This window comes from Panthera tigris, chromosome B4 (genome assembly GCF_018350195.1).
Source record: "Panthera tigris isolate Pti1 chromosome B4, P.tigris_Pti1_mat1.1, whole genome shotgun sequence".
NCBI classification, from domain to species: Eukaryota; Metazoa; Chordata; class Mammalia; order Carnivora; family Felidae; genus Panthera; species Panthera tigris.
In genome coordinates, this window is record NC_056666.1 from 43563736 (window position 1) to 43581606 (window position 17871).

The window sequence follows — 17871 nt, forward strand, 5'->3', positions numbered from 1 at the left end:
ATTCACTGAAAGAGCTAATAAGAGATGATAGGGAGCTGAATAAGTTTATTAAAGATTTGGCTGGCTGAAGAAAGGAAAACAGATGCTGGGTCCCCGAGGGGACGACACTGAATGCCTGAAGACTCATATGGAGGTCATTGAAATATTGGAGGCCTGGGATGAGGGTACCTTGTACTATGATAAGGCTATTGAGATGGAGAGAAGTAAATAGATTAGAGAAATATTTCAGGAGCAAAATCTGCGGGACTTGGTGCTTACTTGAATTAGGGCTGAAGGATGGAGTAACAACTTTTTTCACAGCTGGTTAGATAGGAAACCCTGAATGAGTACCAGTTTGGGGGAGCGAATCATCATTCAATTTTAGAAATACTTGTTTTGAGCCATCGAGACTAAGAAATCAGTTGGATGTATTATATGTAGCACAAAGGAAGTTTCAGTGGTAAGCTGAAAAATGGGTACTAATTTAGGCCATGGTTATGAATAAGAATTTCTTGAGGAGGAAGTGGAATGAGGAGAGGAAATTATTTAAGATGGTGGGGAATTTAACAGTATATTGTCAATGAAAGAAAGATAAATCTGCCTCAAAAAAGAAGCTGTCAGAGAAGATAAAAAAAATACCAGAAGAATGTAGTATCACAAAATTGAGAAGACTGTTTCAAACAGAAGGGATTTTCTCTTTCAAAAGTTTCATAATTCTGAGTTTCTGATAAGATAAGGGCTGAGGGGCGCCTGCGTGGCTCAGTCCGTTGAGAGTCCAACTCCTGATTTCAGCTCAGGTCATGATCCTAGGGTCGTGGGATAGAGCCCTGCCTTGGGCTCAACACTGAGCATGGAGACTGCTTAAGATTCTCTCTCTCTCTCTCTCTCTCTCTCTCTCTCTCTCTGACCCTCTCTCCTTGCTCCCATGCTCAATCTCTGTCTCTCTCTCTTTCTCAAATTAAAAAAAAAAAAAAAAGATAATATACGAGATATATGTAGTGTAATTAGCATCTGGGAAGTCATAGATGATTTAAATGAGTTGATTTTCTTTAAACTGGTGCCAGAAGGTTAGTGTGGGCTGATGCTGGAGGAGGATGAAATTTTCTTTATAATAAGGCCCCTGAAACAAGAGCAACCACATGTCAGGCTCGTATAGGGAAGAGCAGGAGGGGTAAATCGGCAGATCAGATGATCTTCGACAAGACTGGAGGATTCCAAAATATAAACTGCTATGGTCATCTGCTGTAGAACCTAGGAAAAGCCAATGTTGCAGATGAAGCAGGAACACACAATGGACTGCTGGACAATATCTTGCTCAGAGGAGGCCAGTCTTTAGTTCTAGTCAGGCCTTCAAATGATTGGATGAGTTCCACCTTCCTCATAGAAGGCGATCTGCTTTCCTCAGAGTCTGCTGCTCTAAGTGCGGGTCTCATCCAAAACCACCTTCACAAAAACACTCAGAATGTTCGACCAAATACTTGGCCGCCCCGTAGCCCAGGCACACAGACACATAAAATTGACTACCACACTTACTGAAGGAAAAATCTGTTTGCGAGGAATTTTTCTGGAAATCATTTCTGACGTTATTGTATTCATAGTAATTCCCAACAATCTGAGGCTGATTGATCTATTATTTTCCTGTTTTGCCTCACGCAAGCCCTATTGTCTCCTCTACTTGCTTCTATTAACATTTTATACGCTTCCAAATAGCAAAATGACCATTTAAAAAATTTTTTTATTTAAATTTTTTTATTCTTAACTAGCTAGACACTGTTCTTTTGTTTATTTGGTATGTACTTGGTTTATTTCATTTTTTTTTCTTTTACTAGAATATAAAGGACATGAGGGTAGGAAGCATATCTGTCTTGTTCACTGTTATGTTCCTACTACTTTGCAGACAAGTGACTGTTACATGGTAAATGTAGGATAAATATCTGTTGAAAAAAAAATGAAATAAAATAGCCACGTTTACCTGGAGGACACAGAACTTTAGCCAGAAATTAACGTGGCTATCCATTTGTATTTTACCAACACATCCTGTGTGGTTTTCAACAGCCATGCCTGAGTAAAGTTTGAGTATTTTTGGACTTCCTTTCAGTTGCGTCTAGGAGAAATAGCTAAGGCTAAGGCTATTCTCCCTTTTCTTTATATTATTTTCTGAGTATTATCACATGAAAATATTTTAGGAGATGGAGAATGAAGATGGCTATATGGTCCTGGATTCCAAGAATCGTTTCAAATCCAGCTCTAAAGGTAGGAAGATTGTCTCCCCCCATTCAGACTGCAGCTTAAAATTGAATTATTCTCTTAGGAAGATTCTTATTTTTGAATATTTTAAAGAGTTAAAATTAACTATGTTCTTGGACTTAAAAACTGTCTAAGGTTATTTAGACTCATGAAAGCCTGAAAAATAAAAAGGCAGTGTTTTTGTAACCATGGGGCCTAAATGCGAATAGAATAATGTATAATTCCCCCAATGTTATAGCATAAGAAAAGGAAAGTATAACTTTCAGGTAAAAGGTCAAAAATAGTATTTTTACAGAAATTATATGTCTTACAAAATATAAGGTATTTGGAAGCTATTTGGGTATGGTATCTATATGAAGATACATGATATATTGGCAAGGTAAATATCCAGTGCTAATGATGGGGATAGTTCTATAGTGTTCTACAGCATAAAAAGCATTTTTATGTATATGTATTGTATTTTTTAATCTTCACAAAAGATCCATAAGATTGGCAGGATGATAGTCCATTGGAAATGAGAGAAGGGCAAAATAAAACTAACCCTCACTACTTAGGGCTGCTATATTTGGGTCAAGGTTTGCTTTTGCACATCCTTGTTTTCAGATCTGTCTCAGGTTCTCTAGGTAAGTTTAAGAAATAACTTATTGACATCTAAGTGCAGTCTGTCTAAAATGAATTTGTATAATGATTGTGTTGAAATAGCCATGATCCAAGCAGGGATGACATGGGCCAGGGATTTGGAATTACTGGTCACAACCACAGCTCTGCCATGTGGACTTCTTTTGAAGATCTTTATGTACTATTCCAGTTTCCATCTCGCAAATTTAAGTGTTTTTTTTTTTGTTTGTTTTCGAAAACATGATACTTTTCTCATCATCTGAAGGCTTAGGGTCTTTCTCATAGTTTCAATTTTGATGCAAATACTTCCTTCTTCACCAGTAACTGACTGATGTAGTGAAAAATAGGACCATTGGAGTCAAATTGACTAAATTGGACCCCAAAGCCCAAAGACTAAGTGGACCACCTTGAGGAAAATCTTTTGTCTTCTTAAATCCATAATTTTCACTTATAATAAAGCAGATCTATCTTGTGATTGCTTATGTGGGTGTTAAACCAAACTACTAGGTTTTTTTGAATTTCTAATTCAATGGAATAAATAATTCTTGGAATAAAATGAGTAAAAATATATGAAATCTGAGTATAAGTACATAAAATATGAAATAAACATACATTTAAATTATGAGTGAAAGAAGGATAGGGCTGGAAACATAAATGAGACCTGCAATCAAGTAAAAACTATGTCATATAAGCATGTTTATGCTTGTCGTAAGTTTGTTTCTAATCTTCTTTGTTTTGATAAGAAAAACCTTGCTAATTATTCAGCTTGCATCAGAGTTACACCTATACTTAAGACATATGATTAATCTTGGTACTAAAAACAAAAAGAAAAGTTTCCCATCATAAAGCAGATACAAATAACACAATAGTGCTCTTGCAGGAGCAAAAACAGGTTTCAGAGTGATTTCTTAGTATTACCCCACATAGGCCAATGGCACCCGGTTGAGTGATTCCAGAATGGGCCAGGGCAATCCATGCTATGCACTCAGCTCTCTGTTCACCTGGCTTTATACAACATCTATATTTTGGCTTATATATAAAAAAAATCATGTTTTAATTTATAGCTATAATATTTGGGAATGAGTTTAAAATTTCCCTTTCTAGCAAATATGGAACCAGTTAACTGCAAATCTGTATGCCTAGGACTGGTGTCTCTTATAAAATTGCAGAAATGTATTTTGAGTACTTTCAGCTCAGTAGAGGTCTTTTCACTTTTGCTTAAGTAGAATAAATACCCATAGGCTAACGGAAAAAAAAGAAACGTATTCTGGATTTATTCTGTAATACCGACAATTGTTTCATAAATTTCGGAAGTTTTACTGCATACAGGACATTCTGTGTGTATAGTACATATAATCAGATGCACTAAGTCCATAAAAATGAAAGTAAAACATACACGTATTACCCAGATTTGAGAAATAGCACTTTTCATTACGACTTAGAGGACAGATTATTTGTGAAATGTACAACCAAGGTTATGGAACTAAGTGCTTGTTTATTTATAAGCTGATGAAACTGGGAATAATTATCTGAATATCAGAGTATTCGACTTTCTCTTTGGCCATCCGGATGCCAAATGGGCTAGAATGGCCAGTTTGAGATACTGTTCCAATGATATCTGCATGTAAAAGGATTTCGTTTGTGGAAAGAGTGTATATATCTAACTTACCCAAAAGTGCTCAGACGTGGAAGACAATAGATAATACTGAAGGACAATAATAACAAATATCCCTGTTTAATGTCTTTGGATGCTCCCTGTTATCTCCTGTGTAAAGAGACCACTCCTCCCAACTCTGATCCAGCGGAGTACTATGGCATAATTTCTATACAAGTACCTGTAAATTAAAGATCTACGATGCTTTAGGCTGACACCGATTCTTGTCTGAAAAGTCAAGCCAGGAAAATACTACATAGCATATGTAAGAGTGAAATAGCATGAATATCACCAGTGCCGTGATTGGTTCATAATAGAACTTCAGTACATGTTTTTTTTTTTTCCTTCTCTTATTTCTAACAGTGCATCATTAAAATAAATACTACATAAAAAGAAACTTAAAAAAATTAAAAAATAAAATAGGGCAGAAATAGACAAAAATCATGTTGTGATAAAAATTAAATAATACATATAACATATATACACTTGACAATAAAAAGTCCAACAATAAAATTAATAAAAACAATTCCATTTATAACATTATAACATTATATATATTATATCTAGAATTATTTTATATAGAATTAATTATTCTATATGTAATATATTGATATTATATAATATATAATATTATATATAGGCAATATAAATATATATATAACACTCCACCTATAAATTGTGTATGATATTAATACATAATATATACAATTTAATAAATCATTCTTAAGTCATCAAAAACATTGCCAAATAATTAACAAAGCAAGACAATGACAATACAATCCAACACATTAAATAACGGTAACATCTGTTTGTGTCTGGACTATAAATATTTTTTAATTTCAAATTTTCAATTAATCATAATTTTAGTGCCATATCTGAAATGAACATAGATTATTTTTGTAATCAAAATAAACAGGAAAATATTTATAAAGTGAATAATCAAATGAACTCTAAAATTCACCAAAAAAACTCAATATTTCAGAATGTTCCCTGTATCCACGGTATTATTGTCTTATGCTAATATGTGGCTGCACTGGGATCCTTATTATCATGATCACACTGATTTGCCTGAACTTTTGGGGTGAGTATGGAGTTTTCATTAACTTTTACACTTTGAGAACATAAATGTTGATTTTTAATTCTTCTATTTTTTTTTTATTTTTTAAGTTTATTTATTTATTTTGAGAGAGAGAGAGAGAGAGAGAGAGAGAGAGGGAGAGAGAGAGCGCGCGTGTGCAAGCCAGGGAGGGGCAAAGGGAGAGAGAGAATCCCAAGCAGGCTCCCTGCACTCCTGCCATGGGGCTCAGTCTCAAGAACCCTGAGATCATGACCAGAGCCAAAGCCAAGAGTGGGACCTTTAACTGACTGAGCTACCCAAGTGCCCCGATTTTTAATTCTTCTTACTATCAAGATCAACACCACATTGTAGCCCCAAATTGGTAAATTAAACTGACCAGCCATATATGTCATATTCGAAATTATTTCAAATTAAAAAATTAAGAAAGTTAAATATAAAATTAACATTTATTCGGCATCTTTTCTTATGAAGAGCAGTTACTAAAAAGTTAACTTATTTTATAAAAAAATTAGTGATGTATTTTTATAAAATGCTCATTGGTATTATTTTCAGAGATAATGGTTGAATGTACTAATGTGATTAATGTGATGGTTGAACAAGACGAAGAACCTGTTTGAAAACCATTTTAGATGTACCTCTGTACTGTTTTTTTTTTTTTTTTCCTGAAGTGATATTTAATGTGCACAATCTATAGTTGTTCTTTTTGAAGCAACTAGACTGATACATGGATTTCGACAATTTTCTGTTTTTCTTTGAAACGTTCTTAAAAATGTAGGGCTAAAAGGGGCTCTGTTTTATGTGTAATGCTGACATGGAAACATAAACTTGTGGTTTTTGAGAGGAGAGGGCTAAACATGGGTGAGCCCCAAGGCGACTTCCCTGAGGGAGACGAAAAATAAATAGTCTATTTTTGTATCACGCGATTAAATTAGTTTTTTTTTTTTCCTGATAGAGCAGGGGGAAAATATCAGCTATTTCTAAGACCAAATGAATATTCTAATTAATTTAGTTTTTCTGTACTTTGCACAACATTTTGGCCGCGAAGTTGCCAACCAATCATATCTTTCAAATGTGTTCAAATTTATATTGAAATCAAACTAATAAAATGAGATTCTCCGCCTATTTGAGAGTCAATATTAGGTTATTAATATTGGTTTTCATACGTCCATAAGTATTATTGTCTGTAATTATAAGTCCGTAAGTATTATTGTCTTTTAACCAGCAATTCTAAGAAATTGTACATACTGTAATAATTATCAGTTTTTTTAAGTCCTTAAAATTCAGGAGCAAATGGTCTTTTGTTAGACACTAAATATGGTATATATAGGCTACCACTGACCTCTTGTAACTCAGTTATCTTTTCTGTAGAAGATAAATGATAATATAATTGGTGCAATAATCATTGCTTTAGAAAACGATGCTATTGAGAAGAGATGAATAGAATTTGACTCATTGATGAAATATTAGTAGGGACAATATATTTTTCTAGTAATATTGTTTTAGTGATATTTAGTGATATTAAATTTGTGCTTACACTTTACAAAAATTGTTTTAAATGCTTATTTATTTTTGAGAGACAGAGAGAGAGAGAGAGAGAGCACAAGAATGAGTGGGGAAGGGGCAGAGAGAGGGAGACACAGATTCTGAAGCAGGCTCCAGGCTCTGAGCTGTCAGCACCAGAGCCCGATGTGGGACTCGCACTCACGGACCGTGAGATCATAACCTGAGCCAAAGGTGGACGCTCAACCAGTCGAGCCACCCAGGCGTCCCTTGTGCTTCCAATGTGACCAGTTTAAAAATAGTTTCCATGGCCTCCAGTTCAAAACAAAGTATTGACCATACATACATACATCTGCCCTCTCCCGAGATTCTGGATTAGAACAGTAAAAGACATCAAAATAGAATAAATTAAAAAAGGCACAAAGAATGGAAAGGGTAGAAATTAGAAAGGAAATGAGAAGCAGACAGGATAATGCTATTGGATTAATCAACGGAGAGAATCAGTGTAGAGAAGGCACAGCACACAGCTCAGTGTAGATGAAATTATTTCTTACGGCAAAACCCAGGCAGCACTCTTTTCAGAAAGGACAGTACAGAGTGTAAAGAGAAGTCTAAAGGGAAATAAGTAGGTAGAAGACTTTCTAGGGAATGCTCGTTCAGACTGTTGTCTTGACAACCTCTTACTCCACTCACACGGTAGCATTTGCTACTATATCATGCCAAAATAAAAACAAAAACAAAAAAAAAATCCTTGTAAAACAATGAGATACAGGGGCGCCTAGGTGGCTCAGTCAGTTAAGCCTCCGACTCTCGATTTTAGCTCAGGTCATGATCTCACTGTTCGTGAGTTTGAGCCCCACATCGGGTTCTGTGCTGGCACCGTGGAGCCTGCTTAGGACTCTCTCCCCCTCCCTCTCTGCCCTTCCTGCTGGCATGCTCTCTCTCTCTCTCTCTCTCTCTTTCTTTCTCTCTCTCAAAATAAATAAAGTTTTTTAAAAAAGAAACAATGAGATACATCACCAGAACAATTTAGCTCATCACTTCGAGAGTGGTGGTTGGTGCAATAAGCATGTGTCCCCTTATTTTTGTACCGGAAGGGGAGAGGGGCACAGTGTGTTGATTTCCACATAGCTTGGCTATTTCCTGTCTTCTTTCTATCTAAAAATTCATGATAGCGAACAAAATACCCCGGAGGGTACAGAAAAGCATCCAGAAGAAAAATCGATAAATATAAACACCTGTAAGTAATCCGAGACAAAAACACAAAATATTGTCCATCTAGAAAAGATAATGTCTCTCTAACAAATTCCCAGAAGAAGAGAACAGGGGGGAAAGTAGATGTGAAATAATAAAAGAATACATTTAAAAAAATTTCAGAGGAGCAAAAACAAACCCCAAACTATGAGTTTCCAGCTTATGCAAGCCTACCAAATTCAGAATAGGATATGCAAATAGATATAGATAGATAGATGATAGATGGATGGGTAGAGATAGATGATAGATAGATGATAGATAGATGGAAGATGAAAGATGGATGGATAAATAGAAATAGATAGATAGATAGATAGATAGATAGATAGATAGATATAGATAGATGATAGATAGATAGATATGGATAGATGATAGATAGAAGATGAAAGATGGATAGATAGATAGAAATAGGTAGATGATAGATGATAGACAGAGAGATAGATAGATAGATGATAGATAGAAGATGAAAGATGCATGGATAGATAGAAATAGGTAGATGATAGATAGATAGATAGATAGATAGATAGATATAGATAGATAGATAGGTAGATAGATCCTCAGCATATTTTAGGGCACCATGGGCAAAGACATGACCCTAAAGTTTTACATAAAGAATCGCTTTTCTCCGTAAACAAAGAGAAACATATTGGCACCAGGAGTTTTAAATGTACATAAAAGGACACTGTTGTAGCAATGCCTTCAAAGTTATGAGCTAAATTGATTTTAACCTAACTTAAAAAAAAGAGTAATCAAGCAATATAATTTTTCCATGCATATTTTTAAACGAATAAAGAGGGTGTGTGTGTGTGTGTGTGTGTGTGTGTGTGTGCATGCTGGTTTTAGATAGACTGAAGCCAGCCCAAGAATGTGGTAAAAAGCCATTTCAGGTTATCAGGTGTTCTACGTTCCTGGAAAGCAATGATTTCAGTCTATACAAAAACAATCTACAAATGATGCTACAAGATACTGAAGGGACTTGATATAGTAAAAGGGAGATGGGGAGGGGGGAGGGTGGTCCGGACGGAGAAGAAATAGCATTAATTAAAAAATTCATTGATAAGAAGAAAATAATTTACAAAAGAGTAATAGATACGAGGTTTAAGAATGCGTACAATATTTAGAATTGTGATTGGCATCTAAAGATATGGTTAAAAGCGGGCAAAGACAGGAACGGAGGCAGATTAGAAGAGAGAGTGAATTTTTATTTGCGTGTCTTCGTTTTGTGCTACTGTTTTTATTCTCACATACCTAGATGGCTATTCATTTTCGCATGTTTCTCATTGTATTTTTTTTCTTTGCACTGAGTACAGAGGAAAAAAAGGATTTCTCCCAGAAAGTAAATATCAGCCGTCTAGCAGGTAATGCTCTCTTTTTTTGTCTGCTCTATGCTTGAATGAAGAGATTCCAACTGGTCACGTGAATTCAGGCAAATTAACCATGAGTCTTCTCAACTTTCAAGTGGGGATATAATACTTACACCATAGAATATGTAGCGTCGGTTAAACCCAATGTGATGGTTGAGTGTCATCTCGGCCACATACTGGTACCCGGATGTTTGATCAAAAACTAGCGTAGGTGTTACGTGAAATTACTTTTTAGATGAGATTAGCATATAAATCAGTAGAGTTTGGGCAAAGCAGATTACCATCCACAATGTGCGTGGGCCTTATCCAATCCACTGAAGGCCCTAAGAGGAAAAAATACGAAGGTTCCCCAAAGGAAGAGGGAATTTGACCTCCAGTCTGCTTTTGGACACAAACAGCAATATTGTCTCTTCCCTGGGGCTCCAGCTTGCCAGCCTGTTCCTCACATTAGATGACAAAAGCTATTTCATACGATTTTCTGTTATCATATTCTTAGATTCGTTTATGATGGAAAATAAAAGTGGAAGTAGAGACTTGTTATAATGAAGCTCCATAATTCCCTTTCAAACAGCATCAACATTTACTGGCACATAATCAATATTATTTACGTCTCCTCCTGTCATCACTTCTCCAGACCAGATTCTGTTAAAAGCGATTGTCAGATATCATGCCGCTTAATGCTTAAATATATCAGTACGTGATTTTTACCGTTCCCAGCTCCTTTTGCAAAACGCAAACGCGGTATCGCCACACAGCCTGTGCTAGTTTTCTCTGGATGCGTAACAAATTAACACATGCTTAACAGTCTAAGGCAATAGCTACTAATGACCTCACACTTTCCAGGGGAGCCTGGGCACGGCTCCACTCAGTCTACTGTTCTGAGTCTCATGGGATACAGTTTAGGTGCTGATGAGATCACACACATTTCCGGAGCTGAGGTTCCTCTTGTGGACTCACGTGGTTGTTGCGACAGTTCAGTTACTTGGAATTGTAGGACTGAGATCACGGCTCTCTCGCTGCCTGTCACCCAGGGCTGCTCTAGTCTCCAAAAGGGCCCCTGCGTTTCCGTGCATCGTGTCACTGTTGCACCTGCCCTCAAGATGTGAAAGCGTAATGCTTCGAAGAAAATCGAAATTACCTTTCTCTTTAGAAAAGGCCCAGTCCCCTTCTTGAGCTCTGGTACCTGGTGAAATCAGGTCCATGTAGGGTGGGGGGTGCCTGGGTGGCCCAGCTGGTTGAGAACTCAACTCTGGATTTCCACTCCGGTCATGATCTCAGCGTTGTGAGATCAAGCCCCACGTTGGGCTCTGTTGCTGAGCCTACTTGAGATGGCCTCTCCCTCTCTCTAAAAAAAATAAACACACACACACACACACACACACACACACACCAAAAAAACCAGGCCCACATGGGATAATCTCTTCATTTACTCAAAATCAACTGATTGGGGATCCTTCTCTAGTCTTCAAGACTCTTTCATCTTATCCTACGATATAACTTAATCATGGGAGTGATATCTGATCATATTCAGAGAGTTGACTCACACCCAAAGAAAGCGAATTTCATACAGCAGGTACGCTAGGAATTTGGGGAGATTTTAAAATTTCCCTAAGAACGTTTGACTTCTGTCTGCCATTAATTCCGAAGACAAAATCATCGATATCTTCTTAAGATCATCTACGATCCAATCATCATTAAATTGTCTTTTTTTTTTTTTTTTTCTCCTTGGGGGGCCTGGGTGGCTCAGTTGGTTAAGCATCAGACTCTTGATTTTGGCTCAGGTCATGGTCTCGTGGTTCATGAGACCAAGTCTCACATCAGGCTCTGCGCTGACAGTGTGGAGTCTGCTTCAGATTCTGTTTCCCTTTCTCTCTGTCCCTCCCCACTCATGCTCTCTCACTCGGAAAAAATAAATAAGCATTTAAAAAATTAAATGTCGGGGCGCCTGGGTGGCTCAGTCGGTTGAGCGTCCGACTTCACCTCAAGTCACAATCTCGCAGTTCGTGAGTTCGAGCCCCGTGTCAGTCTCTGGGCTGATGGCTCAGAGCCTGGAGCCTGCTTCTGATTCTGTGTCTCCCTCTCTCTCTGCCCCTCTCCCATTCATGCTCTGTCTTAAATGTCTTTTTTTCTTTCATGTGATTAGTTAGAATCAGACTCAGAACAAAGACCATAATTGGCATTTGATTAAAATGTCTCTTCAGCCACTTAATCTGTAGGTCCTCTTTACCTCCCTTTTATAGTTTCTTTGTCATTTATTTGTTAGAAAAAAAACCGGATTGTGGTTATGTATCATTTCTCATATTCTGGATTTTTCTGTTCATATGGTCATGGTATTTATTCATATGTTCGTGTCCATTTAACATGTTCCTCTGTCTTATCAAGTAGTTTTAAAAACTAAGTATGTTAGGTGCTTAGAAACCTGCCTGGTCCACTATAGTGACTCTATGTGTCTGCTGTTATTATTATGTAAAGCTTCTGATACAGGAATTGATACAAAGTGTTCCTCACTAAATGTTTTACTCCATCTTGATCCCTAGGATATTTCTTCTTGTTTTATTTTTTTTATTATTATCATTTTTAAATGTTTATTTATTTTTGAGACAGAGAGAGACAGAGCATGAACGGGGGAGGGTCAGAGAGAGAGGGAGACACAGAATCTGAAACAGGCTGTAGGCTCTGAGCTGTCAGCACAGAGCCCGACGCGGGGCTCAAGCTCACGGATCGTGAGATCATGACCTGAGCCGAAGTCAGACGCTTAACTGACTGAGCCACCCAGGTGCCCCTCTTCTTGTTTTAAAAGATGGCACTTGAATCTGAATTAACTGTAAGAACTCTTTTCGACAATTAATATCCACATTTTGCATTATTTTTTTTTTTTTGATATTTCAACATTGACACTGATCATTTGGAGCATTTTTAGAGTGTCTTTGTAGTTCTACAGCTGTACTTTATTGACCACTTTGTCAATTGCCACGTAATGCAATTACTTAGTCCTAATGCCTCTTTCTCAATAATAATAATGAATAGATAGCCCCTTTCAAATCATAAATTGGAAAGGATACTTGAGGTCATTTTATACTTTTTTAACACACAACTATGTACTGGTAGAACTGAGTGAGACTCCAGTTATCCTGAGTCTTCAAATATTCTGGCAAAACTGTAATTATTCAGGATTGGCAATACTTGCCCTGGTACAGAATGTATTAATGAGTTAAGAATATATGCAAAGTTTTATATATAGAAAACTATTCCTGGATAGTTTTCTTTAAGTAGTATTTCTTGATGTTACTTTTATTTTCCATTTTAGCTGGACAATATACATTCAATTTCCTACAATAATTTTTTTACAAAGATTTAGGCTTATCTATCACTGACTAAAATATTAGCAATGAAAAATATGACATGCTTTAACATATGGGCATTTAATTCAGTCATCACCAATCAACAATTAAATCAGCCATTAAATCAAAAGGGTTATGCGAGGGTGACTCAGTTGGTTAAGTGGCCAACTTCAGCTCAAGTCATGATCTCGATGTCTGTGAGTTTGAGCCCTGTGTCAGGTTCTGTGCTGACAGTTCAGAGCCTGGAGCCTGCTTCTGATTCTTTGTCTCCCTCTCTGGCCCCTCCCCCACTGGTGCTCTGTCTCTATCCATCTCTCGAAAATAAATATTAAGAAAATTTTTAAGAAGGGTTAGATGATAGGAAAGTCAAAGACAGTCACTTCAACAACCTTCCAGGCAGGTAAAAGACAAGGAAGGAGACGTTCACAAATGACTAGGCCATAGGAAGCAGAAATTATGACTGGTTAAAGGCTTTACTTTTGAGGTGGAAATGCAATTGAACAGAGGATCAAACTATCCAATGCAATCATGTAAGTAATGTCAATGGTAAGTAATCTCATAGAAATGAAATCCAGGCTGTGAAGACGACCTCAAGAAAAAGGAAATAGACCAGACAGTAGGGAGATTTAAACAACAGGCTCTCACTTCTGTTAGTTATGAATAAGCAAAATGTTACATATTGGTGTCCTCTAATTGTGGGGGTCAGAATTCGCATGCTTCTTTCTCCCCAACTCCTCACCCAGTAACCTGCCCCCATTCCAGAAATAGACATATTAATGAATCAATCTCATTCTCGTTCTGTTAATGGAGCTGCCTTTGAATCATACAGGATACTATTCACACTTTATTCAGGGTGGAGTCTGATTTTTTCTCTACATTTTCCTTCAGGAAATAATCATGGGTGCCTAAAAGACTGGCTGCTGAACCAAGGGAAATGCTACAGGTTTTCAATGCCTTCCAAAACTTGGAATGAGAGTCAACATGATTGTGCATACCTACAGGCACATTTACCGGTGATCCAAAGTTTGAAAGAGCTGGTGAGGAATCAAAAACAGGATCTAAGTACCCAAGGAAGACTTTCTAGGTGCAGTTATAAGAAGTGTGGGTGGTTTAGAATCATTGCTTTTGAACGTTCGGTAGCCATGATATAATTACTATTGTTTATTTTTAAAAAAACCCTATCATTTATGAAATAAATGATTATTTACCATTCCATCAGTGCCTGGCACAGTGCCTTAGTCTATAGAGGGCATTGGAATTTTTTTGAATAAATTTATAAATGAATACACCATGTCCTTGATAGGAGTTCATACAGAAGAGTTTAAAACCTGGAAATCCTGCTTGGATTGGACTATATATTGCATCCCCAGGAAAACAATGGATGTGGATAAATAAGCACCTTTTTGTGGAAGAAAACAACTAAGTAATTATTTGGGGGGAAAGAATGGTGGCAGTCATGTTGCCTTATTTATAGACAGGTTTTTTTATGTTTTTGTTTTTGTTTTTGAGAGAGCATGCGGGAGCGTGGGGTGGGGGTGGGGGGCGGTTGGGAAGGAAAAAGGAAAAGAATTTTAAGCAGGCTCCACTCAGCAAGGACCCCAACATGGGGCTCCATCCAATGAACGTGGGATCATGACCTGAACCAAAATCAAGAGTCAAACACTCAACCAACTGAGCCACACAGACTCCCCTATAGGATAGTATTTTTCAAAGTATTTTTAAAAAATGTTTACTTATTTATTTCGAGGGGGGAGGGGCAGAGAGAGGGGGAGAGAAATAATCCCAAGCAGGCTCTGAGCTCAGTGCAGAGCCTGACCCGGGCTCGATCCCACGAACCCTGAGATCATGATCTGAGCCGATATTAATAGTTGGAGGCTCAATAGACTGAGCCACCCAGGCGCCCCTACAAAAGTGTTTTTTTTTTTTTAATTTTTTAAAATGTTTATTTTTGAGAGAAAGAGAGAGACACAGAGCACAAGCAGGTAAGGAGCAGAGAGAGGGAGACACAGAATCCCAAGCAGGTTTCAGGCACGGAGCTGTTAGCACAGAGCCTGATGCAGGACTTGAACCCATGGGCTGTGAGATCTTGACCTGAGCCAAAGTCAGGTGCTCAACAAACTGAGCCACCCGGGTGCCCCAAAGTATTTTTAATAAGCTTCTATACTTTCCAGTCTTTTTATATTTCTTCCTCCTTTCCTCTCTTCTTCCCCCCTCCCCTTTTCCTTTCCTATCTCTCTTTTTCAGGCCTTTTTCTCTTTCTTTTTGCTTCCCCTTTTTTTTCTTTTAACATGCACTAATGAGAAACAGGGCTAGCAAGTGCTCACGATGGCGTCTGGAAATTTTCATGGTCAGGAGATAATAACGACTTTATAATTTTTAAGCCTAGTTAAATCTCATTTAAAATAATTTTTATTGTATATAGTGAATGCGCAGATCAAATGCCCCTATAAATAAAAGCATCCAGAATGTATACAAATGTCTCAGAAGTGAGAAAGTGTGAATTTGAAAGCTTGCTCCCTGCGTGTTCTCCCAATTGGTTGACGTCAATTTCTTCATCTGTATGAAAAGAATAGCAAAGCTTCCCTCACAATGTTCTTGTGTGACCAATATAAGGTAATGCATGTAAGGGTGCTTTAAAACTCTCACACATATTTACGCTTTCTCTTGTGTGCCCCTGTTTTCTTTACACATCACTAGAGCACCCGGCTTGTGGCAAGTTTGAAGCAAAGGCCATGGATCGATAGTCCATTTTGGTCTGGCTATTTATGTACTCCTAGATACTTCCATTCTCCACAGAGTATCATCTTTCCTGAACATAAAACTCAAGTATGAAGCAGTATTTATTCTTGGGCCCTGCTTTGCTAGCGATCTTAAGACAAAAATTGGTAAGGAATACCTAGACTTTTTTTTTTTTTTGGAAACCAACATATTATTGGAGCATTATATAAAGCTTTCATTTAGAGGTGCCTGGGTGGCTCGGTTGGACACTGGTGAAGTGTCCGACTTGATTTCGGCTCAGGTCCTAATCTCAAAGTTGTGATCGCAACTAGAAAGTATAGGTAAGGAAATAGTTTTCTCCAAAAATATTCTCTTCACATATGTTCCTCATCATACTATTGAAGGTAAGGAAGAATTTAAGTCATCTAAACAGGTTTTACTTTAACTTAAAAGCCATTTCCCCCGCGGGTTACTGTTTTGTAACTCCCATTGGTATAAGATATCTATCACCTTGCAGTCATTACCCAAAACTTACATTTTAACGTCAATTACCTTTTATACAAAATTATTTTGCTGTGTGGAGAAGGAATAGATGGGAAGCAAAACTGAAACTGAAGTTCAGTCGGAAGGCTGCGACCAGAGACAAGGGAGAGGCAATCGCAGCCTAGGCTGGGAGTGAATGGGTATAAGGACCAATCTCGATGTAGAATACCAGAATTTGCTGGTACATGCAATTTGAAAAGGTGAGAGGGTAGGAAGAGACAGGGATGCTTGTAATCTTTGGGCTTGAGGTTCTATGGTAATGTTCCTCTGGTAAGAGAGACATCCCAAAAGAGAGGGTGTGGAGGGTATGCAAATCAAGAGTGCCCAAATGCAACCATTGACCACAAAAGAAGGGTCCATTCTAAAACCTCTGGAACATTCCATCTCAGCTGCCTATACAAGTTGGGCTGGAGGAAACGTTAAGAAATGGGACCACAGGGGCGCCTGGGTGGCTCAGCCGGCTAAGTGTCCGACTTCAGCTCAGGTCATGATCTTGCAGTTCGTGGGTTCGAGCCCCGCGTCGGGCTCTGTGTTGACAGATTCTGTGTCTCCCTCTCTCTCTGACCCTTCCCTGTTCATGTTCTATCTCTCTCTGTCTCAAAAATAAACGTTAAAAAAATTTTAAAAATAAAAAATTTTAAAAAAAGAAAAAAAAAAGAAATGGGACCGTTATTTTAAGAGAAATGCTCTAATGTCTATGCTTTATCTCCTAGTTTTCTCATGATTGGACCAACGGATCACACAAGCTGTGCTGTCACAACAAGAAATCAGGTGTATTCTGAAGACTGTAACTCCAACTTTAGTGGCATTTGCCAAAGAGACGCTGTCTGAACAACAAAAACAAATCTGTGCATTTAAACAAAGCTTTGAAGCAAATGCATATGGATAATAGTGCCTATCTTTTTTTTTTTTTTAGCGGAATGCAAATTTGTTTCCTTTCTATACTATTAAAAAACAAAATTCGACTGAGGAAACTTAAAGATATAATTGGCATTATTCAATGATTCGTGAACTGGGTAGCATCCCACCAAGCAAGTAAAAAAAGAGCTCCAATGAGCTACAGAGAAGGAAAGGTTTTTTAAAGGCAGATGGGGTGACAGAAGGAAATCAGAAACAATAAAAAGATTATTTGGGGCAAGGTCACCTTTCTTTAGGGCATGAAAATGGGCCATCAGGTGGATTGCCTTATTAGGGTTGACCAGAACATTCTTGACTGACCAGTTAAGATTGTATTCTTGGGGAGATCAAAACTGCAGTTAGATTAGGTATTAAGTTTTGGTTTCATGACAGGTGCTTAGCATGAATGACTCCATTTTGGGCCTGTTGTCTCTTTTTTCACAGTACAAACATAAAATTTTCAAATACTCCATATAGAAATAATACTTCAAAATAATGAAATATAACTTATTTTTAAACAAGAAAACACTCTTTCCTATTGTTTCAATGTCTAAAAAGATAATTAAATTTCAACTTGTAATCCTGCCTTATTCGTTGTCTGTGTCCTATTGGGTTTGAAATCCTGAGCATTTGGTGAAGAAATAGCCTAAGCAGACAGATATACCGTTTTTTTCTTCATGG

The 17871-nt window shown here is 37.4% G+C and overlaps 1 protein-coding gene across 2 annotated transcripts; it reads left to right on the forward strand.

Moving 5' to 3' along the window:
* The first annotated feature begins 2095 nt into the window (after window positions 1-2095).
* KLRF2 (killer cell lectin like receptor F2) lies at window positions 2096-17398 on the forward strand. 2 transcript variants are annotated; one of them, XM_042991746.1, is made up of 6 exons: window positions 2096-2232; window positions 5481-5579; window positions 9638-9685; window positions 13921-14069; window positions 14336-14451; window positions 17007-17398. In XM_042991746.1, exons 1-6 carry the CDS (start codon window positions 2169-2171, stop codon window positions 17122-17124), a joined length of 594 nt encoding a protein of 197 aa, XP_042847680.1. In that variant the 5' UTR covers window positions 2096-2168; the 3' UTR covers window positions 17125-17398. The 2 variants fall into 2 exon arrangements, with proteins under 2 accessions (XP_042847680.1, XP_042847679.1); XM_042991745.1 differs by having other exon boundaries at window positions 14336-14455; window positions 17007-17028.
* Window positions 17399-17871: the final 473 nt, after the last annotated feature.